Source organism: Gymnoscopelus microlampas, assembly GCF_963454915.1.
Source record: "Gymnoscopelus microlampas genome assembly, chromosome: 6".
In the NCBI taxonomy this organism is placed as follows: Eukaryota; Metazoa; Chordata; class Actinopteri; order Myctophiformes; family Myctophidae; genus Gymnoscopelus; species Gymnoscopelus microlampas.
In genome coordinates this window covers 9,248,714-9,274,546 of record NC_139943.1, presented here as the reverse complement: position 1 = coordinate 9,274,546, position 25,833 = coordinate 9,248,714, and the positions used below count along the sequence as shown (strand labels likewise).

The window sequence follows — 25,833 nt, the reverse complement described above, 5'->3', positions numbered from 1 at the left end:
TCATTCGAAGCTGCGAAGATGACGACCAGCATACGATACCAAAGCAGCATCCCAGTTAAAACCGATGAAGGCACGGAGGAGAAACAGTATGTGGGTTTCGCTACCCTGCCCAACCAAGTTCACAGGAAATCTGTGAAGAAGGGATTTGGCTTCACCCTCATGGTTGCAGGAGAGTCCGGCATGGGCAAATCCACTCTGGTCAACAGCCTGTTTCTTACTGACCTCTATAAGGACAGAAAGCTCCTCAGTGCAGAGGAGCGTATTAACCAGACACTAGAGACGATCAAGCATACAGTGGATATCGAGGAGAAAGGAGTCAAACTCAAACTGACAATCGTAGACACGCCAGGGCTCGGAGATGCTGTCAACAACAATGAGTGCTGGAAGCCAATCACAGAGTACATCGATCAGCAGTTTGAGCAGTACTTCAGAGACGAGAGTGGCCTGAACAGAAAGAACATCCAAGACAACAGAGTCCACTGCTGTCTGTACTTTATACCTCCGCTTGGCCATGGGCTACGTCCGGTGGATGTTGAATTCATGAAGGCGCTGCACGAAAAGGTCAACGTCATTCCACTCATCGCCAAGGCCGATTGCCTCACCGCCAAAGAGATTAAGAAATTTAAGGACAGGGTTCGAGAAGAGATAGAGAGGTTTGGCATCAAGGTGTACCAGTTACCCGAGTGTGACTCAGATGAGGATGAGGAGTTTAAACAGCTGGACAAAGAGCTGAAGGAGTGCATCCCGTTTGCAGTTATTGGCAGCAACACTGTGGTGGAAGCCTGCGGACAGAGAGTGAGGGCGAGACTGTACCCGTGGGGTATCGTTGAAGTGGAAAATCAGTCACACTGTGACTTTGTTAAGCTGAGGAACATGCTGATTCGCTCCCACGTGCATGACCTGAAGGACATGACCTGCGATGTGCACTATGAGAACTACAGAGTCCAGTGCATACAGGAGATGACCAGTAATCTGTCCCACGACAACTGCATGGAGAGCCCCATCCCCATCCTGCCCCTGTTCACTCCTGACGTAGAGACAGAGCGGCTCATCAAAATGAAAGATGAGGAGCTCAAGAGGATGCAGGAGATGCTGAACACGATGCAGCAGCAAATCCATGACCAAGACCAGTGAGGACTCCCAGAGCACCTGTCACAATATGCCCAGATCAAACAGCACGATATCACAGCACATTCACATACAGTACACATACCACACAACCAGCAAATTGGCTACAATGTGGCCATAAAAGGGACTCTATTCACTCTGCATCTCTGGTGGGCTATGGCCAGTCCAGACACCTGCCTACCAATGACATCATCGAAGGAGATTCCAAGCCTTTTCTTCCTGGCATTGATACAAAAAACGATAAAATAAAAAGTTTGAAATGTTGTCTCTATTGAAATGACCAAACCTGCTCACCAATGATGTCACTGCTGGAAGGTTTCTGAACCGTCTACACGGCCCTCTTCTGGGAAACGGAGTGAGTAGACAAAAATTGTACAGAGCATTAGTGAGGACCAATTATATGAAGAAGATAGGTTGAAAATGGGTGAAGTACCCCTTTACTGCTCATACGCTGTTGCGTTGGGGCCCAGAGTCAATTGGGGCCCATCTGCGCCCTCTGTAAAATAAAATAATAAATACATACAGAGATGCAATGACAGTTGAGTTGACCAAAGTTTGGCTGAGCACGGTGGCTGCTGCAGTAACTGCGGGCCCCCCAACAGCTCTAGTGGAGAGGGTATCGGCTAATAACGTGGAGGAAGTCAGAAGGGGTCCTTGAAACTATTTTACTTTTAGTCCATGAGCCAGACAAGATTTCATTATCGAAAGAGTGGGCAAAACCATACCTATATTAAATTGTTTAGAGGGTCAATAGAAGTAAATAAATATATGATAACCTTTCCACAGGAGCAGCTTTTTCATATTTATCACACATTTTGTTATTTTCCCCGTACAAAAATGACAAAATAAAAAAAAATAGTAATCATAATGAAACTTCCCCAGTTGATTACTTACACAAGGACTATGATTTATCGTATTACAAGTTTTCTGAAATTGTATAAAAATAAATATGCAAATTAGGCATTAGAAAAATATGCCCGAATTTGCATAACTTTCCAGAATCAACATTGGAACATTGGACAAAGCCAGAGTCAACATTCTTATTTCATTTTGTTAAGATGTTGGAGTCAAAGGTTTTTAACGAGGGAATATTCAATATCTGTCTCAATTTTGGGGCTCTGGCTCATGGACTAAATGCCTAATTTGCATATTTAAATATACAATTTCAGAAAACGTGTAATACGATAAATCCTTGTCTTCATGTAAGTAATCAGCTGGGGAAGTTTCATTATGATAACTATTATTTAAATGTTGTCATTTTTTCACCTGTCATGTACGTATGGGGAAAATAACGAAATGTGTGATAACTATGAAAAAGCTGCTCCTGTGGAGAGGTTATCATACATTTATTTACTTATATTGACCCTATAAACAATTTAATATAGGTATGGTTTTGCCCACTCTTTCGATAATCATTGCTTAATTTTGGGGCTCTGGCTCATGGACTATTTGGCTATTGAAGAGTAGCCAATCTTAGCTCACAATGAGTAGACCTTCTTCCACCGCTTCCACCTCTATCACAGAACGTTTTTCAGCTATCCAGCCTTCACTTCATCAGTATGTTAAATAAGACAGCGTTTGCTCTGCTTTTAAATGGGGATAGAGTCAAAATACCAGGTGTCTCTCGTCGTCTCGTTATATTAATTATCACCTAATAGGCCTAATGATGATGATGACGCCTGAAAAGAGGTAGGTTTCAACCATAGAGTTAAAAATATGGTTTCAACACAATCAATTTGCAACTTTGCCCGTTTGTTAAAGTACTTCTTTTTTTTTCATAGTTTGTTAACAAATAATGAGATTATTTTTTCGGACACCTTAGTGTTCTTCGTGTGCAGCCCTAATTATTTCTGCCAGGCCAAATGAAGGGGAGATTGTTTCTTTCTTTCTTTTTATTGAATAGTTTGTAACAACTCTTACCTGCGCCCCATGTGATTCAATCTCACTGCTGTTGTTGCAATAGGCTCTATTAGTCAGGTTCACTATGTAAAACAATATACTTTCGTTCAAAATTTGTGGAGATTAGCAAAACTATACATTTTTTTTATCTTCAGAACATGGGGAATCCAAAAATCTACGTTTGCATTTGCACAGACACCTGCATGTCCGCCATATTGGACGTTCAAAATGGCCGCCATAAAATATATAATTTGTGCTACCTTGGCTTCTAGACGACATAGACAGTTAATTAAATATGCTAATCCTATGTTTTCTGGGCCAAGGAAGCCAATAGAGACCTAAAGGATAGTGCACAGGGACTTGCAGCAGCGCCCCCTAGGGGATGGCCATGGAAATGCAGGTTGACTATGTTAGAAAATATACTTTTGTTACGAATTTTTGATTAGCAAAACTATAACACTTTTGGAATCTTCCGAGCATGGGGAATCCAAAAATCCTTGTTTGCATTTGCACATATACCTGCATGGCCGCCATATTGCATGTTCAATATGGACCACATAAAATATATAGTCTAATTTGTGCTACGTTGGATTCTAGACAACCAACCTTAATTAAATATATTTTCCAGGTCAAGGAGTCCAATACAGACCTCAATGTAGTTCTCAGGATTATAGAAAAGCAAGAAAACAAATGTAAATGTAAAACATAGTGTTTATAGTTGTGTAGTATAAACACATCATTGACTTTACAGGTTTACAGGTGTAAAGAAATGGGTGGAAAAACCCTTTGTTTCTGTTGTTTTCAAAGAGAAGAAAAGAAAAGAAGAGGGGGTGGGGGGTCAGGGAGAGCAAGGAGATCTAACAGTAATAGAACACATGTCAAGGATATACAAGTGGCGTAAACCAACAGATACAGTATGTACATGAGGTTAGACATAAGGCGAAAGGGCCTACTCTGTGTGGAGTTTGCATGTTCTCCCATGTCTCCTAGGGTAGTTAATACCCTCACAAAAACATGTAGTAATCCTGGTCACTATACTTCCTCCCCCTGGTCAGCCGGGGCGCCTGATGGAGGGGAAGGGAACTGGTTGGAATAACGTGTTCCTTCCACACGCTACGTCCAACCAGGGAAACTCCCCCCTGTCAGGTGACAAGAAGGTCAGTTGGCTCTCATGCATTGAAGGAGGCATGAGCTCGGCCTTGGCCTCCCTAGGCTGGTGGGGGGAGTGTAGTGCCCAGGATCACTTAGCTAATTGGCACCGGGTGAAAAAGGGGTTACAGAATCGAGCGATAAAAAATAGGGGGAAAAAAGCCACAAGGTGCAAGGTGGTGACACTTTGGTAGGTCTACATTAGCAGCAGGTATGATATTAGACATTAAGGTGCAAAAACAGTATGAACGATTGAACTATATACATACAATATCTACTAGATCTATCATTCAGGAATATTCTTTTACAGCTCGTCATCACTGTCTGGGGTGTCATTTTCAGCATTACAGACAGTCTGTGTCGTTTTCGCAGTCACTTCCACACAAACAAAGTTCTGTGCAAACAAAGTTGTGTCCCCTGCATGACCTTCTCTGGGTTGTCCAATGGGTTTTGCACTGACATCTGACCACTAACAGAAACTAACAGAGGAAGGCGACCTAACACAGGAGGTGAATGATGCATTGGCCAACTTTGTATGATGTACTGCCCAAGGGGCATCCATATAACAAACATTCCTGACCTAAGGTGGTATCTGTTTTGCAAACATCTGGCATAAAGCAGCAAGTTGCCTCCTACCGTTGGTGCCCTTGAGGAGAACATTGAACGTGTGCATGATCAAAGTAGGGTGTGGTGCCAAGCCACTGTGACGTGGCAGAGTCTTTTTGACCCACTCAAACATGGAGCCATGGTGAGATACTACCTACTACCACAAAGGTTCCTCCTGCACCACAGGCCATTGTAGAGTTGGTCAGATGTCAGTGCAAAACCCATTGTACAACCCAGAGATGTTCATGCAGGAGACACAACTTGCACAGAACTTTGTTTGGAAGTGACTGCGAAAACGACGCAGACTGTAATGCTGAAAATGACCCTCCTAACAGTGATGAAGGGCCGTAAAAGAATGATAGATGATATTATTGTATATAGTTCAATCTTATAACTTGTCAATACTGTTTTTGCAAGTTAATGTGTAATCTCATGTACATACCTGCTGCTAGTGTAGACCTACCAAAGTGTCACCACCTTGCACCTTATGTCTAATCTCATGTACATACTGTATCTGTTGGTTTATGCCATTTGTATATCCTTGACATGTTTTCTATTACTGATAGATTGTTCTCCTTGCTCTCCCCGCCCTCTTCTTTTCTTTTCTTCTCTTTGAAAACAACAGAAACAATGGAGTTTTTCACACATTTCTTTACATCTGTAAACCTGTGGTGTAATAAAGTCAATGATGTGTTGATATTACACAAATATAAAGACTATATTTTCCATTTACATTTGTTTTCTTGCTTTTATATAATAACTACATTGAGGTCTTTATTGGACTCCTTGACCTGGAAACATATTAACTAAGGTTGGTTGTCTAGAATCCAAGATAGCACAAATTAGGCTATATATTTTAGGTCGTCCATATTGAACAATATGGTGGGCCATGCAGGTATCTGTGCAAATGCAAACAAGGATTTTTGGATTCCTCATGTTCTGAAGATTTCAAAAGTGTATATTTTTCTAATCCAAACTTTTTAACGAAAATATATTTTTTAACATAGTAAACCTGAATTTCACTGGCCATCCCCTATGTGGCGCTACTGCAAGTCCCTGTGCACAATCCTTTAGGTCTCTATTGGATTCCTTGACCCAGAAAACATTGGATTAGTATATTAATTAACTTTCTATGTTGTTTAGAAGCCAATATATCACAAATTATGTATTTTATGGTGGCCATTTTGAACGTCCAATATGGCAGACATGCAGGTGTCTGTGCAAATGCAAACATAGATTTTTGGATTCCCCATGTTCTGAAGATAAAAATAAAGTATTGTTTTGCTAATCTCCACAAATTTTGAACAAGAACACATAGTGAACCTGACTATATGCACAGCAGCCATATTATCACCTCCTTCACAGGTGTTACCATGATACTAATGAAGGCTCTGTTCCATTTAATGTAGCACAGTGGTTTCCACGACCCCCATAACTCTGAGAGTGTACAAATGGAACCAAATGGACCCGTAAGGTCCATTTGGTTCCATTTGTACACTCTCAGAGTTACACACCCATAAGGGGCCATTTGGAAGCCTATGAGGGTCCCTGGACCCCAACTTTAGACCCACTGGTGTAACAGAGTGTTTCCAGTGAGCCAACATGCACATTAATATCAGCACCCTGACTCTGTTTGACCAGAATGGAACAGAGCCTTCATTAGTATCATTGGTAACACCTGTGATTTTTTTCATAATATGGCTGCTGTGAATAGAGCCTATTGTAACATTTGACCACACAGTGTCACTATTTACCCGTTTGAGTGTCTAGAACATTGGCAAAATTCACACAAAGAAACACACATATTTATCACATCTGTTACTTTATTACACCTGATCCCCTCCGGGGATTAGTCAAGGTCTATTTTAGCCAGAATACTGTTACACCCAAGGAATATTAAATTAACTTCAGCTCATAAGCATACAAGTAGACAAAAAATGGTAGGAAAATATTGGACCATTTTATCATGAGCATTATTATTATGCGTTGGTATTTTTGGATACTTGTGACTTTAACTCCACTGAACAAAGATGAATATTGTACTTTTGAATCCACTACATTTCTAGCAAGGGAAAAGTACATTATGATTAAGCCCCATTTCAAGTGTGGTGAAAATAACAGAGCTTCAAGCTCACAATGCGTCGCGACAGTAGATCTACTATTTTCGGTGTGTGACGCACCTAAGGACAGGCAGAACTCAAACCCCAACCCTTAAACCTAACCTCTAAATGTCTAATCCTAATCCTAACCTCTAAATGTCTAATCCTAACCCTAACCTCTAAATGTCTAATCCTAATCCTAACCTGAATCTTTTTCCTAAGTGTAAGCCCAACTCCCCAAAGGCATAAAACAACCATTTCTCTTGTGAGGACCAGGACAATTGTCCTCATTATATCCATTTCTCTAATTCAGTGGTAGAAAAAGTATATATATATTTTTTACTTAAAGGACAACTTTGTTTTTTTACAACCATGGTTTATATTTTAGCTTGTAATTAAAGTAAATAAAAGATGAGTGTTATTTTTTTTTTTCATTTACTGCTTTCTATAGTTTTAGCAATTTTCGCGATCTTTTTTTACAGTGGGCATTCTGTATTTGTATTCTGTATTCGGGCATTCTGTCCGGTGGCTAAATATGTATTTTTTGACACAATAAAAAAGGTCCTGTGGTCTTTGATGGCCAGATGTGAGTTATTGGGGGCTAGAAGAGCTACTGTAAATAATAATAAAGAAAACGCCGGGTTATTGTGTAAAAAAAATACATATTTAGCCACCGGACAGAATGCCCCCGCCCACTGTAAAAAAGATTGCTAAAACTATAGAAAGCAGTAAATGAAAAAAAAATAACACTCATCTTTTATTTACTTTAATTACAAGCTAAAATATAAACCTTGGTTGTAAAAAAACAAAGTTGTCCTTTAAGTAAAAGTATCAATACTGCAATGTACTGTAGAAGTACTCTGTTACAAGTAAAAGTCCAGAATTAAAGTGTAGAGTGAAGTGAAGAGTAAAGTAAAGATCGATGAAGAGTAAAAATACAAAAGGATTGCTATCAAAATGTACTTAAAGTACCAAAAGTAGAAAGAACTCATTATGCAGAATGTCCCATTTATTCAAGTTTTCAAATGTATAAAATGTATACAAATCTTTTGAAAATAGCAGATCTACAAGCTCACAATGCGTCGCATCGCGACGCATTGTGAGCTTGTAGATCAGCTATTTTCAAATGGTGGAAATGTCTATGGGGCTGAAGTGGTTAGTGTATGTTTTGTAATAATAATCAGAATACAGAAAGTAACTAGCAACTAAAGTTTTCAAATAATTGTAGTGGAGTATTGAGTACAATATTGTCTCTGAGATGTAGTGGAGTAGAAGTAAAAGTATCAAAAATTAGAAATACTCCAGTAAAGTAAAAGAACCTCAAAATTGTACTTAAGTACAGTACTTGAGTACTACTTTACACCACTGCGCAGTGGCGTGCACAGACATTTTGAGGGGCAGATACTTTTTTTGTTTACATGGTCTGCTCTTTTTCCCTCTACACCTATACCTCTTTGCCAAAAATAGCCGATCTACAAGCCCACAACGCCTCGCAGCGCGAGGCGTAGTGGGCTTGTAGATCTGCTATTTTTGGCTAAAGTTCTCCTCAGAAAAGGGATGCTAGGTTTCGAGTGGTTATGGTAAAAAGAAAAATCATATCACATAAAGATTTGGCGGACCCCCTGTAGTAACTCTGAGGACCCCCTAGGGGTACCGGACCCCCTGTTGAAGACCCCTGCTGTAAACGTTTTTTCTCTTTTTTTCAAAAGGGCACTTCTGGTCAAGAGGGCAAAGGGCAGGTGCTCTAGCACCACCTAGAGTCTATCTGTGCACGTCCCTGCGCACACCCCCCCCCCCCCCCCCCCCCACACACACACACACACAAACAACGAGACAAGACAAAGAGACCGGTGCCGTGACTTAACAGTTTAATGTAAATCCAAGACAAAGTGTGATTACATTTTTCTACACATATACAATATGCATATGTGAGCATACAAATTTCTCATTAATAACTCGATTCACCTCGGAGACCGAAAAAATGATCAAAAGTAACAGTGAATAACAAGCTATAACATAGTTCACCACAAACGCCAGCCCCCTCTCACCCTACAGTTAGCAAAGAGGACAATTAAAATAACTATATTCTTCTATTTGACCAAGGTGTCTGCCTGTTAAAATCCTCCTTGTAAGATTCACAATGCTATCATTAGTCGTTTTTTTTTTCTTTTCGAAGCCTAATATAAATTCACTCCATTTTTCTACAACGAAAATGATTAAAGATAAGCACACAACATCATAATGGCAACACAAGCGCTTAATAGCAAGTACTCAATGTGTTAGGAGGTTTTAATTAATCATTCTTCTTATTGTCATTATCATATTTATTTTAAACATTCTATAAAGCCAGTAAAATATCCATTCTCGTAACATACTTAATATAATTAGGCTAAGAAATAGGGTATACATAGAACGCTACATAAACGGATTGAAATAATGAGACATCACACCCCAAATAAACAACAACAAAAAAAAAGTAAATGAGAGACAATCAACAAATATGTATACTATGAAAATACTACAGCACACGTTAGCTTTATCGACAAAGAATGAGATTTCACACCGTTGAGAAACCGTACAGCAATGGACACAAAAGGCGGTCAGGGTTTGATGCACTCTTAGGTCTTAATTTCACCACTTGAGCCCTAATTTATACTTAGTCGCATGACGGTGTCATGAAATGTTTTGAAGATGTGCGATAATTTTGTATGGATTTTTTAAATCTTTCACCTATATGACATGCCCAAAATAGGGACGCCAGGGTTATGGAGTTAAGAGAAACTTTACAAAAAGCAAATTCATACCTCATTGAATGAAAAATGAACGTAAAAACAAAAGCGTTTGCTGTAAAATACGACATTTGTGTTGCACGACACAGCGAGTCGACGGTATAAATTACGCATAAGTGTATGCTGTCGTGCAAACACTACAAAGAGCTCCAGTACATAATAGCTATAGTAGTTTACTGCTGTAGTTTTGAGCTGTACAGTTCAATGTGGTCGTTTTGTAGTTAGCCCTACAGTAGTGCACTGTTGTCATTTTGAGATGTACTGACAAGGCTTATATACTGTACTGTACGTGACTCAAACCAAACCCCACGGGTAAGGTGTTATTTAAACCAGGGAAAAAATGGCATTTCAAATATGGTTCTGATGAGCAAAACACGAGAGGAATATATGTATTTTCTGCTGCATAAGCAGGTGTAATTTGACTTTCAACGCAGGTTTCATCTGACACCTCCAGATTCAAATCAGTGTTAATGTAACTCTGACAGTGTGTAATGTAACCAAATGGACGGTTACATTTATACACTGACGGAGTTAAAGTCGATAAATTAACACTGAGGATTTTCATGACAGATGAGATATCTCTCTTTGGTTCCGGCTCTCTGGAGCTAGACGTGAAAAGACATTTTTTGAAAGACCTTACATTGGCCCAAATTGGAGAAAATCGCCTGCGTGTAGATTCGAATTATTTTTTTTGGTTCTGAAGTTAAGCTAATTGAGACATTTTGATGCCCCACCCCCAACCAGTGTCGGCATCAAACCGTGACCACCTCACCCTGAATTCCCCCAAAGAAAAGCCAGCGAGAAGGAGTGGATCTCCTCAACGAAAGGTAAAAACAACAAAAACATCAACAAAGAAACATACAACTCTCAAACAACCTAGCCCCCATCTGCGACCTCCCCGTCCGCTGTGGCTCCGGGACTCTGTGACAAAAAAGTTAAGATCTGTCTGGGGGGGGGCGAAGGGCATAATACATTTGGTACAGGCTGGCAAAGAAACCCATTTAAAAGGTTGTTGTAATTCTACCAGGCTTTAGCTTTACATTTTTGTTACGAGGTTCCGAAAATATTACAAATTTGACTGTTTCGCACCCACTCTCAGCCAGATCTTAACTTTATGTGACCGGGTCCTGGAGTTACAGGGGAGGCCGAGGTCGCAGATAGGACCGGCTAACAACACCCATCCTTAATCCCTGTTTCACATTGGGAGGCAGTTGCAAATCTTACCAAAATGACTGAAACATAACGTGAGCTGAGGGGCACGACGGGGCTGTCTGATTCTATTCATGTTCCTCCTGCTAAGCTTCAAGTCATTTCTAAGGAGTTTGGCCAGAGAAGACTAACGTACTGCAGCCCTGTGTGTGTGTGTGTGTGCGTGTGTGTGTGTGTGTGTGTGTGCGTGTGTGTGTGTGTGTGTGTGTGTGTGTGTGTGTGTGTGTGTGTGTGTGTGTGCGTGCGCGTGTGCTGTGCCTTTTCTTAGGAATGTTTCTCAGCGTACAGAATCACACACTGCGGGGCAAAGTTTGGAAGTGTGACACACGTCTTGTGTGTAGTTTGAGTAATAACAAATAGCAAAGCTGTAAAAACACCAGGGGCGTCGTCGGGCCGCTTCGCGCAGCTGTCTCTAATTCAAACCACACCTTTTAAAGCTTCGAGGGTACTGTTGGTTATTTGGAAGGCAGTTATTCTAACATTAAAATTGCTAGTCTGGGGAGGCTATGCTCAACTCGCAACGAGCAAAAAAAAAACTCCTTCACTCTCTACTTAAGCACATTTTGGTAATCGTAAGGTCACTCCGTCTACATTAATGCTCGTACTTCTGATTCGTCTTTTTCATGAAACACAAAACATAGGCTAACGTAATAATATGAAACAGGGTGGTAAACAAACGTTATTATCACACACATCCAGAAGTTATTTTTCCATTGACAAGATGTTGAGAGTGTAAGGGCATCTCTTAGCTTGAGTTTTAAGATCCTTTCTTTTTTTTCCTTTTTTTTTTTGTTACTCGCATTATAATAGGAGGAGTTTTACTAATCTTTTCATGAGTTCTTTTGTATTACTAGTAAATCATTGCTGGATCAACATTTATAAATTATTGCATCATGCATGGTCACAAATGATGTCGAAATCAAATTCAAACTAAAATGGTCACCCAGTGAGAAAGGTCTAAAGCATCTCAGATGTTGCAGGTCATATAATACATTCATTTTTGTGCAGGTGACCACATTTGTAAAGGTATTGTTGGTATATTTTTGATTAATTTACTTTACAGGTCATTCCATTCCATGGCACGCTAACTTAAAACATCATATTTTCTTTTTGTACAAATTCATTTTCTTACAACATTGATAAAGCTACAACATCGACAATGTAAAAAAACCCAAAACAACAACTTGTATATAAAAACGATTTGGAGAGAAGTTAGATATTTAGTGAACAAATAAACTGATCACGACATGATGTATTTAGGGGCAAAGAGTGATTAATAATCAGATTTTAAAAAACGTCAATTGTACAGAAACACTGGCAACTCTAAACAAAAAGACTACAGGGTGTGTGTGCTTTGTGTATGTATATCCTTTATATCACATGCACACCAATATTTGCTGGAGGGGCAGAAATGACACGTCCATTAACGTACTTGTAAAGCGTTTTATCGAAGATGGTTTTAATGCAGAACTTATTGCCTAGCTACTGTAGCAAGCGAGTGTGAAGGGGGTGGGGGGGGGGTGTTGCTAGTACTGTGACGTGCTGTACATTGTTTTAAGTGTGTTGTTGAAGTCTTTGGTGGGAGGAGAGAATATAGTCTGAGTATGACAGCGATGTCCCCATGGTGACTGAGAACGGGGACCAGACCAGACAGCAGTGTACTATGGGTATAAAGCCAGATTCCCCTCGAACAGTGGAATGTTTCAGTAGTCTGCCTCGTGATCGAGGAGCCAAAAGAAAAAAAGAAAAACTATTTCAATGGAAAACCCATCTCCCTTATCTGTGTGTGTGTGTGTGTGTGTGTGCTTGCTCAGGCCCCCAGATGACCTCATGTGAATAAAGCAAACACAAGCTAAATCGAAATCACACCAAAAATGGAACATAAAAGAATGGTGTAACCAGCAATGTTCTAATACGTAATATCACATCTTTGACTGCCAGGATCCTAAGGCATGCTGGAGCTACTGGGTGGGTGGGGTGGGGGGGTATTGGTGAAAAAAAGTACCAGGGTGACGAGGCCTCTGTTGGGCCCATCAGGAGTTTTCATCGAGGTTAGAGGATTGCTGGGTTGTTGTTGTTGTTGTTTTTTTTTATTTTAAGCCGGGGTGTTTGCATACTCAAGTCTACAGTGAGCTACCTACAAGGAAGGGCCCCATTGGATTATCATCAGCTCAACACCGATAATAACGATCATCATCAGTGTTGGAGCACTTCACACCTCCATTGAATACTACATATTACTGTACAGACAACCCCCAGGTTACAAATAAACTTAAAATTAAAATAAATGAGCCTGACATAGATTAATAAAATTACACACCGAGAGAACATCCACAAGAATTATTGCAACAATCTCTAAAAATAAACACAACATACCTACAGCCATGTAAATGTTCAGTCTAATGTAAAGAAGAAGAAGAAACCGAAGAAAAAACAAAATCACTTCAAATGCAAGTACTGTGGCATACCATGACGGGGGGAAAGGGAAGGCTTTCACTAAAAGCCACTAGCAGTTCTGACGCGCCCACTTCAACGAAGACAAAAATAACAAAAGGAGAGTAGATCGTATTCATCGGCTATAAGGAAATGACGTCTGTTAAATCAAGCAGCAAACACACAAAGCGACAGCCCTATTGGTCACCTATATGTACTGTATTGTGTTCAGGTGGTGTGGCCACGTCGTCTGCGATGTACTGTACCTGGTTCCAAGACAAGTGACAATAAAAAAAGACCATGCTGATTTTCCAGAAGATGCCCGCCCTTCCAGGTGTACACTGTGGCACTTTCCCTTCTGTTCCACGTTGACGTTAGCGCCGAAGTGCTAACCAAACGCTCACAGCAGAACAATCCAAATAACTTCCATATATCTGCCCTGAAAAACGACAACATCAACAAAAAAGCCTTGCGTCAGAGTCTAAGACTACATTTTATGCTTCGGCGAAAAAGTGACCCGACGAGTCAACACCTTTTTTGTTTCCTGACGGAAATACGCCATATTCGTTCGCCGAAGCTTTCAATTGGGCTCCATAGGTGTGCATTTCTGCAGTGCACCCCCCTGCGGCTCCAACCAACCACCTTGGGCTCAGTGTTACAACCAACCTGCTCAGTGCCAACATGCTAATCTTTTAGTCCCGTTTACGATAAGGAATATTTCATCCAGCGCTCCGCGTCCATGCGGCCCTACGTAAACCAATCTCTACCAGCCCTTCACTCACTCGCGCCTACACAGAATCTCTCTCAAAAAGCCCTCTGCACCTCTCTACCTCTCCACCGCAAACCAGGCTTTCTCTGGCCTCACAGGATCGCCGCCACTTCCCATCAGGCTAGCTTTTTTTTAGCCTTTTAAGAACGACGTCTATGGCAGCTCGAACAAAACACCGAAACTCGATCCCCCTCGCCTAATAAATGATAACGGATCGTAATCTCCTGTTATTACCTTTGAACGTCACATTCTGCTGTTCTGCGTTTTACAGGTGTCCAAACAGATCGTTGTGCTAATGACTCTCTGCTCTGTAAATCCCTGTGCGTTAAATTCCCTTGTTCGGTGAATACAAAAACAAAAGAACGGCAACAAATATATTCCAAACTAAAGCCACATTATGGGTACCACTCTAGTAGAGTCTTACAGCTATACTGTACATGTTTTTATATTTACATTTATATCCAGAACAAACCAAAACTAATAATTGATCTAACGACTTTGGTTATAAGTACCCCCCAGGCAAGTTACCTCATGCACACGTAATATTAAAATAGCTCAGTTTTGATTTCGAACTCTTGACGTTAATCATCGTCATCTATATGTATGTTTGTCGTTAAGGACAAGAAACAGCAAGGGCCGAGCTTACACCTGGAAGAGAGCTACGGTACAACTGAACCAGGGAACCATGTCTCTCTCTCTCTCTCTCTCTCTCTCTCTTTCTCTCTTTCTCTCTCCCCAATTTATGGTCCGTCGTCCGTCGGTGACGGTGTCACGCGCCAAGAAATAGGCGATCCATAAGCTCACCGCACGTCATGGATGTGATGCATTATGAGCTTGTAGATCAGCCGTTTTTTGGCACGCGACACCGACATACGGCGATGTGTAAATCAGGCTTCAGGGTACTAGTCACACATCACAAGTGTTGTAGCCAACGCATGCCGCCGCGTCAGACGCGCATATTTCCCCGCGTTGTCTTGTGGGTTGTGGGCAGTGCTGGGTTTTTCTGGTGTGTGTAGTTTGTTTGACTTAGGTTGGTGTGTTTTTTTTCCGACCGAAAGGAAACTACAAGCGGCTTGCCTGCCAATCGGGGTCAACCGCGGCACTTCTTTCCTATCGGTTGGAGTTCACCAACGTTGAACTCCGCGCTCCAAGCGCGTTGAAATGGCCGTGCCAAAACTCCGCAACCATAAGCTCCACCCCCCCACCCCCCCTGCTCCCATGAGAATGGAAGTGAAACGGGAAGGTGACTATAGGGCTGCCAAGTGCCAACTACCTGAAATTCAACTTGTTGTATATGAGCTGTTTGAACTTGTAAGATGTGTGTCATTGATAGATTCCCCCCAAAATAAAGAACAACGCGTGTCTTTTAGTTTCAAAATAAGGGACGCATTCCGTATATTTCAAAGGGACGGTTGGCAACCCTAAAGGTGACGCATTTTGAAGTGTGTGTGTGACCGTGCCCTCAGTACAGTACTATAGCCTCATGGTGGCTGTCTCAGTGTCCGAGCCAAGTAAACTGTGTCTTTATATCTGTAAGGCACTACGAGGGAAAGAGGGTCAAACCTATAGACGAAACGGAGGGTTTTTGGAGAAGGAGGAGGAGGAGCTACACACACACACACACACACACACACACACACACACACACACACACACACACACACACACACACACACACACACACACACACACACACACACACATGGCTGACAGTAGCACACACAGACAATCACGTTGTACATGCCTATGTTATTATAACAACTTTGTGCAATCACAATGAAGAAGAAAAAAGAGGAACAAATAAATCTATTGGTATCGGGGAGGACGAAACGAAAACAAAAAAAACAAACAAAGAAAAAGTTTTCTTCATAAAACAATTAAACGGGTGCAGACTTGCTACATTCTAAGAACGGGGCCCAGCTAAGACACCTATAGCTAAAACTGAAGTATCGTCATAAAGGTAAAACGTAAAAGAGAAAGTTATCTATAAATACACTACAAAGTTTGTTTTGTCTTCTATTGGTTATATTTCCAGACGCCTCCGTAGCCGGAGAAGGGTGGGGGGGTTGGGGGTGGGCCGGGCGGGTAGCCTCGTCCTCGCCCCCCCCTGTCGCCACCGTTAATGATTTGGAAATATTTTTAAGACAGTTCAAGGCCATCGATATTTTTATTAATTTTTTTTTTCTTTGAACAGCAGCAGGTTTTCGTATTTCACCGTCTCCCAATTCTTCTTGGGAATCCAAACTTCCAGAGAGTTTAACCCCTGTTCAACAGTCAGTCACTTCCCTATTTTTAAAGAGGGCGAGGAAAAACAAAAAAATGCAAAACAAAATTTTAAATAAAACAATTGATTCCGTCGCAGGAAACAGAAAACCTTCCTCTCCCGAGGAGAAGGCCTCTTTTCCAGAGACCTCGCTGTAAAATGCACGGGACGTTAGTTTCTCCAGAAAGCAAAGCACAAAACAAAGAGAAAGAGGGGAACGAAATCCAAAAAAAACAAACAAGAACTGGCCAAAAAAAATAAAAAAAATAAAAATCCAAAACCAACAGAAAACCCCTTGAACTGCCCCTCTTAAATCCCACCCCTCTTGTTTCCTTCTGGGAGGGGCCGTGTATCTTTTCTCTTTTTTAATTACCTCTTTCCTCTCTGTTAGTTGTATATCATCTTCAAGTTGACAGTTTGACGAGGATTTGCAACGTTCCTCCGTCTCTGTTTGTGTCTGAGGTTTGGGGGGGAGGTCCGGAAGTCCAGGGTGGTGGTAGGTAAGGTAGGGGGGGTCTGGGGGGCAGCAGCAGCAGCGGTGCTGGGTTTCGAGGCTCTCCAGTGTCTGTCAGTGTCTGGTTCTAGAGCAGTGGTTCTCAAAAGTGCCAGGGAGGGTTATACCAGGGGGTCTGTGACTCCCCTAGAGCGTCCAAATGGAACCGAATGTTTGGGTTCCATTTGTACGTTCTCAACGAGTTAAATTAACACTGAGGACTTTACAGTGTCGATCGGGGGTCCCAAAAAACCCCAAAACAAAATCATATCAAACTGGGGGTTCCTTTGAAATTCCAAAAGAGTTTTGAGAATCACTGGGTCTAGAGGTAAGGGTACTGGTTGACCTTGGTGGGGCTCAGCGGGTATCCAGTGTAGACGGCGGAGGCCGGCGAGGCGCTGATGTAGGCCTGGTGGTGGTGGTGGTGGGCGAACTGGGCCTGGTACTGGCTGTGGTGCAGCGTGGGCGACGGCAGCACGCGGTGGCCCATGCTGACGGGCACCTGGTGCACGATGCTGCCCGGCGGGTAGCCGGCGTGGTGCTGGACGCCGTGGTGGCGCGCCGACCCCTGCACCAGGTGCGCCACGGTGCCGGTGGAGCCCAGGGCGGCGGGCGCCGCCGTGGTGTAGGCGTAGAGGTGCGGCTGGCCCGGCAGGTGCGTGGCGGTCAGGTGCGGGTGCGCGTGCACGGTGCCCACGTTGTGGGAGGGGCTGCTGTGGTGGAAGGAGTAGGGGGCCTGCGCGGCGATGGTGGGCGTGATGTAGGCCTGCTGGCGCCGGTGGCCTCCGCTCCGCTCGGCGACCATGTGCTGCTGCGCCTGCAAAAGCCAACGGAGACGTTGATGCTCTGTTTTGTTTGTATCGATTCAATTCGATCTTTATTTCAGACCGAGGATGATCCATAGTATCGCAATTAACTCTTTGACTGCCATGTTAACGCGTCAAATTCTGTCAAGGCTTTCCTTGCCAACGACGAGTGTGAACGAGTTTTTGTTTTCAGGGGTTTTCCACTAGTTAGCACTGTTACCTATCCTGTGGATGATGCTTTCACTGCCTGATGACGATAGAACCGGAAATTACGTTGTTTAAAACAATAAAAGCTTGTTTACTTCCTGTTTATTTCCTGCACTGAAATGGACATAATCTCTGCTATATCTCCATTCCTCGTGCTTTACAGCAAAAACAAGCCTCATAGCTCTGCAATGGAGGATCGCGACGGGACTATTCTTTTGTCCCTCTACTACGACAACCCTATGCGTGCAATGAGCCGATGTCCATGACAATATTCCATGATTTTTCAAAGGCACAGTAAAATCGCTGTTTTTGCTGGCAGCAGTGGCACACTATTACACTATTGATATGGCAGTCAGAGTTAAAGACACAATAAAATAAAAATAACAGTGGTTTTAGAAATGCAAGCTTCATGCTGGAGATTTTGAATACTTCCTCTCTGGGTGCCTTCTGTCTGTCTGTCTGTCTGTCTGTCTGTCTTCATTTGGTGTCTCTTCCTACCTGGCTGAGATTGAGAGGCTGCTGCTGGAAGGGGTGTGGCCCTGAGCGCTGCTGTCGGTAGGACCCGCCTCCAGTCATGCCCCCTTGCAGGTGGTTGCTGCCAGACACCATGCTATTGGAGGACTTGAACTTGTAGGCGGAGTTCTGGTGGTTCATCGCATCTGGAATGAAAGATTGACCGAGTGAAGAGACGAATGCAGTACAGGACGGCAACACAAGGGGGCACAATAATAACCCTAATCATAGAAACACGAGAAAGAAAAGTCAGTTCAAACCGTCTGCTGCTATGGTCTATAGTACCAACTTTTCTGCAAACAGTTCTCAAACCAGTTAAGCCAATAGAAAAAATAGCCGATCTACACGCTCACAATGTGTCACGATGTGACGCATTGGGAACTTGTAGATCGGCTATTTCTTCTATTTTTTCTATGAATGAATTCAAGTCTCCATGGGATGACTAATCAAAACCAAATAATTTTTTTTGGGTGATCTGTCCCTTTAATAACGGAATCTAAAAGTGCGACAGAACCAAACAATGAGCCCTTGGTGGTTCCTCTACCTGGCATCAGCCGCTCACATTCGTTCAGGATCTCGCTGGTCTGGCTCTTGAGCGGGGGGATGATGATGGTGCGGGGGTTCCCGTTGCTGTAGTTGTCCAGCAGCACGGTGGTCTTGCTGTCGCCGTAGACGCCGCCGCCGCTGCTGTTGTTGTTGTTGTTGTTCGGGGCGTGCCTGGAGGACTCCACGCCGTAGGGGGGGCTGTTGCCGCTGGAGCAGTCAGAGTCGGGCGAGTCGTGGACCGTCACGCAGCTGATGACGTTCTTCCTCTGCTTGGAAGACGAACTGGAGAAAACGGACAGAAAGAGGACAGAGAGGGAGTGTTCGTCACCCGCTGTTCACTCAAACAGTAGTGGTCAGGGTTGCCAGATCTGCTTATGCGTGCGTCCTTCTGGTCGATCGACACGGTCACGGTCGACGCGGTCACAACTTTTTTCTGTTCTGGCCCCACAGTGGTGGAATGAACTTCCCACTGATGTCAGGACAGCAGAGTCACTGCCCATCTTTCGCCACAGGCTGAAAACCCACCTCTTCAGGAAACACTACCCTTCCTCTTTGCCTGGCCTACTTGTTGTTAACTAGTTGTACGAACTATTGCTGTATTGTTGTACTGTTTTATTGGATCTTGTTTAGTCGATACACTTTTTGTATTAGCTCGTGCTCACTTGATTTTGCTATTTTGTCTCATCTGTTTAAGAAAGAAGGTAGCAGATATATTGCACTTTCACCTTAGCGCTAGGTATACTCTTGGTTGCTTGTTTTTACGGGAAATGCACTTGGTGATTAGTAGTTTCGTTCCCTACCTATGTTGAATGCACTTATTGTAAGTCGCTTTGGATAAAAGCGTCTGCTAAATGACTGTAATGTAATGTAATGTGCGTGCGTGCGTGCTTGCGTGTGTACTGACCTGTGGTGTGTGGTGGTGTGTTTGTGGTGGTGGTGGTCGTCCTCCTCGTCCGTGTCGCTGCTGATGGTGATGATGCTGACGGCGGGGCTGGGCGTGTCGGGGATGACGATGGTCTGTCGCTGGGGGGCGCTGTGGTGGTGGTTGCTGCTGTGGTGCTGCTGCTGCTGCTGCTGCTGCTGTTGGTGGTGGTGGTGGTGCTGGTGATGCTGGTGTTCTCGGGTGGTGCTGGAAGCCTGCTCCGCTTCGCCGCCGCCGCCGCCGCCGCCGCCGCCGCCCCCCCACCCGCCGCAGCCCTGCGGGGGCGGGGCGCAGTTGTTGAGGGCGGAGGAGCCGTTCTGGAGCACGATGGCGGCGCAGCGCGGGGGCGTGTTCTCCTTGACCCGCTTGGAGCGCTGCGGGGACAGGACGGCCTGCGAGGACGAGACCTCGTACGCCGACGTGTTTCTGTGGGGGGAGGAGGAGACGACGGAGACCACCGGGGTGAGAGGGTTTCCTATACAAACCGGGCCCCCAGAGTTGCTGAGAAACATTGAAGCCTGCCACCCCAGTGGCCAAAAGCTGGAACTGCAGGCGGGGAGAAATACAACATGCACGAGCAAAACATACTGAGAGATATTTATATATATATAAATATAAATATGTAAACATATTATACATAAATACATATGCATTTACATATAAATATGCATCTCGAGTGTATTTAATAAATATCTTGCGTTCATACCTTGACACACGGGCTGCCATAGGACGCAAAAAGGACACTAGTGCGCATGCTCATAACTCTATGGTGTCTCCAAAAACGACTCAATAATTCTACTTGCGGCAGGCTTCCGGGTGGTTCAAAACGCCACTGAGCACATTCATTGAAATGATAGCTGGGGGCTGCCGGGGGCCCTCTAGTTATATTATACCTCTATGATACAAACCCGTTGTAACTTCAAACTACATTTTAATAATGATAGTTTCATCGAAAACACCAGTCCTTGGTTCTTCTTCTAATGAGTGAGGGGGGCGTATTTTTTCAATAACTTTTTTCATTTATCTTTTATAATTTTTTGGGGGGGGGAATGAAAACATTTTGATACAATAAGAAAATGGAGGGATTTTTTTTTTAAAGGGTCTACACCATGAATTTGAACTTTTTCTTCATTTTTGTGTGTTTTTGGTCTCCCCCACCTCTCTTCTGTTCCAAAAAATACCCGACTTCGAGCATGCAGGCTTTCATAGGCTATCTGTGTTTTTTATGTAAATTGGTCTGAAAACAGTCCGTCAGATTTGTTCCCCCTGCCTACGTCACGTCAGGGAACAATTCCTCCCGTTTTTCAGTTCCAACCAAAAATTTTTTTTTTTTACTTTTTCCACACAGAACCAGGAGATAACATGCATACAAACTGGCTCAATAGCGCCCCGTGCCAAACAGGACAATGTGGTATTGCAGGTGAAAGTGCTTTATAAGCCAGAGAGAAGTTAGTTGGAATGAATATTTCTGAGGCTTGATTTAGGCTCAAACCTTTTGAAAAACGTTTGAGGGACATAAACAATATGATATTAAATATTATTATTATTTTTTAAATTCATGGTGTAGACCCTTTAAAGAATCGAAAAAAACATGGCCGCCTCGGTATACCTGGCAGACTGATGCTGTTTGTTCTTTTTGGAAGAGGCGGAGTTGTTGTTGTTGTTAGTCGCCGGCTGCCTCATTACGTGAGCCACGCCCACGTTGAGAGGCTGGCTGGACGGCAGCGTGACGTGACCCGCCAGCAGAGCCCCCTGTTGCATGATGGGATTGTAATGGCCGCCATGAGGGTGGGGGTTCCTGGAACAGGAAGGAGCTCTGCGTTAGTTCTGTGATGTAGGGTTGCCAACTCTGTCTTTTATTTTTTATACAATTGTATTTATTGTGATAAGCAATGCACAAGTTTGTATGATCATGGAGGGGTAAGGGGCAGGGACGTGCACAGATAGACTCTAGGTGGTGCTAGAGAACCTGCCCTTTGCCCTCTTGACCAGGAGTGCCCTTTTGCCCTGTTTTTTTTTGTCCAGTTTACAGCAGGGGTCTTCAACAGGGGGTCCGGGACCCCTAGGGGGTCCTCAGAGTTACTACAGGGGGTCCGCCAAATCTTTATGTGATATGATTTTTCTTTTAATCATAACCACTTGAAACCTAGCATCCCTTTTTCTGGGGAGAACTTTAGCCAAAAATAGCAGATCTACAAGCCCACAACGCCTCGCAGCGCGAGGCGTTGTGGGCTTGTAGATCTGCTATTTTTTGGCAAAGAGCTATAGGTGTAGAGGGAAAAAAGAGCAGACCAAGTAAACAAAAAAAAGTATAATTTACTTGAGCACCTGCCCCTCAAAATGTCTGTGCACGCCACTGATTTATTGTGATAAGCAATGCACAAGTTTGTATGATCATGGAGGGGTAAGGGGAGACAAGGGGGGATAGCATATTACTGTTAAAATCTTTTAATCTGTATTGGCAGGAATGCGTTGGTATTGTATACTGGAATATTCTGTATTGCGTGTACAGATTGTGGAATACAATGTTTGAAAACAAACAGAATATAGCCTATTTTTGTTCACGAGGCTCTATCCGTCATAGTGTTTCTGAGATCTTTCAAATTCACACCATGCAGCGAGAAACGAAAACGGCCTGTTATTCCCCATATGAACCAGCAGGTGGCAGCAGCCACCACCTTGTAACGAGCGGGGGAGGACGAAGAGGAAAGGTGGAGAGAGAATAAACGAGAGAGAGAGAGCAGAGAGGGAGGGCAGAGGAGCTGACAGCAGCAGCTGGAAAAAGAGGGAGAGAGAGATGGAGAGAGATGGAGAGAGAGAGATGGAGAGAGATGAAGAGAGAGAGAGAGGGATGGCAAAGCTCTGCAGAGGAAGTGCGACACTTTCCCCGTCTTCTCTCAGAGGACAATGGTGCTGCCATTGGACAGGAAGAGAGAGAGAGAGGGGAGGGAGGGAGGGAGGGAGGGGGTGGGGTGGTCTGGCCACAGATGGACAGCGCCAAATGAACCCGTGTACGCGTGTGTGTGTGTGTGTGTGTGTGTGTGTGTGTGTGTGTGTGTGTGTGTGTGTGTGTGTGTGTGTGTGTGTGTGTGTGTGTGTGTGTGCGCGCGCGCGTTCTTTTTCATGCCAAGGACCCCTAAATTGATATACATTTGGCCATGGACCCCCCATCTGAAAATGTTTTGCGCCAGGGACCCCCAGGAGAGAATATTTGTGATCAAAATTCTACAAAATTCTTAAAACACAGCGCGGCACGAAGTGACACGAGAATAGCAGATATATATAGCTCGTATATCAGCTATTTTTGAATAGCCAACGTACACAATATGGATAAAGGGGTGAAAATGTATTGACACCTTTTAGCTGGGGACCCCCTGGAACCCCCCTCAAGGACCACCGGTGGTCCCCGCACCACTGGTTGAGAACCATTGACTGACGTACATGATATACCTGCGTCAGTCTTATATTATCTCCCCCCAGGCTGATCCCTCCATCTCTCCATCATCTCTCCGTCCATTTATCAAGTTCTTACCGCGTTGACAGGGCTCCTGCCAGACATTATGTCCTTATATGTACATATATCCCATCTCCCCCGAGGTAAACGCACGCCGGCGCTCTTATAAAAGCATATCCCAGCGTTCACTTTAGGGACCGTGTGTGATTCATGCCCGGCCGGTGGCTGTCTGTCAGGGGGGTGGGAGTAAAGCCCCCCCCCTGTCTGTCAATCAGCCCCCCGAAAAACCACCACATGTCTTTATCCCACAGCAAATCTTACACCTGCTCAACCTCAGGATGACCCCCCCCCCCGCCCGTAGCGCGGCACCGAGTGCCATAACAATTCTTTAATTAAGTTATGCAGATGTTTAACAATAATGTACGGGTCCATTTGGTTTCATTTTACACTCTCAAAAGTTAAAGATCTATAAGGGTCCATTTGGTTACCAACTCTCCATCATTTAGCTGGGGACCCCCTGGAACACCCTCAAGGACCATTGAGAACCACTGTTCTAACATTTTGTGTTTTTTTTTTCCGTAAATGAACGCCCTACTACTTTGATCAGCGTCACACAAAAGCATAAAAAGTAGCAAATCCACACGCTCAAAGCACGGCTCAAAGCAAGGATCGAACCGCGGCGCAAAGCAACGCGTTTCGATCTTGTAGATCTGCTACATTTGCTGCTTTTTTTTATTTGAATCCTGAAAAGTAACAGTTTTGGACATAATGAGTTCTCCCACCTGACAGAGACGATATTACAACGTGAAAGACAATTCCCCCGTGCGCTGGAGTCCAAGCAGAGTTGGAATAGTCGCCGGCATCGCTTGAAAGGTAAGGTTAACCCATAGGCCGTAAAAAAGATGGTCAACGTTACGCCATTGGTTTCTACAGACCGTAAATGAAGCCTATTTTTCAGCGATTTGAACTCCGCCATCGTTCTATATCCGGTCCAAAATGCAACCGGAAATTAATGCTATTGGCTGCAACCGCGGCGAGGGCGGGTCTTTACTCGGCAGAACCAGTAGAAACCCTAGAAACATACACTACTTTATCATTAATTAAGAAATACATGGGACCATAATTTACTAAACGCATATCATGATGATTTTAAAAAAAAGACTTGCGATTGAAAACATAAAGTGTTTATGAAAAGATTTACTAAAATCAAGTGTAAAATTCGCCCGAAAATAGCCAATCTATAAGCTCACAACGTGGGAGCTTGCGGATTGGCTAAATATGTGCGTTCCACCAAAATAAATAATCACTGAAATTCAAAGACGCTGGTTGTGCTAAAACATGACTAATTGTCTTTGCTGTACCAAAATAAATGTTTAATTCATCATCGCAGGAATAAAAAAAAACAGACATTTCATCGTCATTGATGAAGCGATGATGAAAGCCTGATGCTGTTTTTGTTCCCGCGATGCTGAAACAAATATTTGTTGTACTGCAAAGGCAATTAGTTGTCTTTTACTGTGTGCACTACACACATGCACTACACGCACACGCACATGTGCACGTGCACACGTACACACACACAGACCAACAGACAGATAGTTTTGCCTCGCTTCGGCAGCTCAACTAATGCTTCATTTAATCCATTGTGCGACAACGTTGCTCGCAGGGACGTCACAGGCTCTCAGAAGGTGGGGGGGATGGACTTTCGGTGGACTATACCCCTTATTTTACACTTTGGCTATTAAAAAATAGCCGATATACAAGCTCATAGCGCGGCACCGAGTGCCGCGCTATGAGCTTGTAGATCTGCTATTTTTGAAAAATCGTGAAAAACATTTGTAACTGTCAAATGTAAACAAATTTTGTATTTTCAAAATTGTGCGTTTTTTGGGCGGATTTTGTTAGTTTTTTTTCGTGTTTTGGTTACTTTATTTCGGTTTTAGGGTTAGGGTTAAGTTATTTAATTCTTATTTTTGTCAGATTTTACCGATTTATAAAAAAAAAAAAAAATGTATTATTATTTTTTTCATTATTTTTTTTTTCAAAAAGTGGGGGGTATGAAATCACGGATCTATGTGAGTGAGGGTGTCGCGTCGTACACACAGTGAATGGCCGTGACGCCCCTGGTTGCTCGACGAAAATAGGCGCTGCATAGCAAAACCAGAGCATAAATGACAAATCACAAAATGTTTTGCGGTGGCGTTCGTTCGTTCTTCTCACCTCCAGTTGGCGAGAGGCTGTGCGCTGCCCATGGCGTCGGGGATGACCGTGGCGTGCTGCACCGAGGTGTGGGTGAGCTGCGGCCAGGCGGGGGGCAACAGGATCTGTTGGGTGCCGCTGGGCCAAGCCTGCTGATGTGACACAAACGAGAAAATGGAGAGAAAATAGAAATGCTTTGTTTAGACAGATGCTATAGGTTCATTGTTTATACCTGGTATACTAGTTACTTTGAAGCACTGCACTATAGTTCTCTCTGAACTCTACTCAGTGGTGGAAAGTAACATTTACTCAAGTACTGTACTTGAGTACAGTTTTGAGGTATTTTTTT

At 43.5% G+C, this 25,833-nt stretch overlaps 2 protein-coding genes across 6 annotated transcripts in view; one reads left to right on the top strand and one right to left on the bottom strand.

The window, feature by feature from the left end:
* Positions 1-18: 18 nt before the first annotated feature.
* On the top strand, positions 19-1,134 carry LOC311047622 (septin-5-like; the record flags this gene model as incomplete). Its single annotated transcript, XM_084060402.1, has 1 exon — positions 19-1,134. One exon carries the CDS (start codon positions 19-21, stop codon positions 1,132-1,134), a length of 1,116 nt encoding a protein of 371 aa, XP_083916528.1.
* Positions 1,135-8,732: 7,598 nt separating this feature from the next.
* The window catches only part of hipk2 (homeodomain interacting protein kinase 2), a 194,174-nt gene continuing 177,073 nt past the window's right edge, over positions 8,733-25,833 (bottom strand). For 2 of the 5 annotated variants that reach the window (XM_084059936.1, XM_084059934.1), the window contains 6 exons: positions 25,506-25,636; positions 21,441-21,629; positions 19,814-20,257; positions 18,908-19,191; positions 18,349-18,509; positions 8,733-17,654 (listed from right to left, as the gene is read on the bottom strand). In XM_084059936.1, coding sequence (XP_083916062.1) covers positions 17,160-17,654; positions 18,349-18,509; positions 18,908-19,191; positions 19,814-20,257; positions 21,441-21,629; positions 25,506-25,636 — 1,704 coding nt within the window. In that variant the 3' untranslated portion in view covers positions 8,733-17,159. The remainder of the gene's footprint in view (positions 17,655-18,348; positions 18,510-18,907; positions 19,192-19,813; positions 20,258-21,440; positions 21,630-25,505; positions 25,637-25,833) is intronic. The other 3 variants (XR_014600957.1, XM_084059935.1, XM_084059933.1) reach the window with 3 other exon arrangements.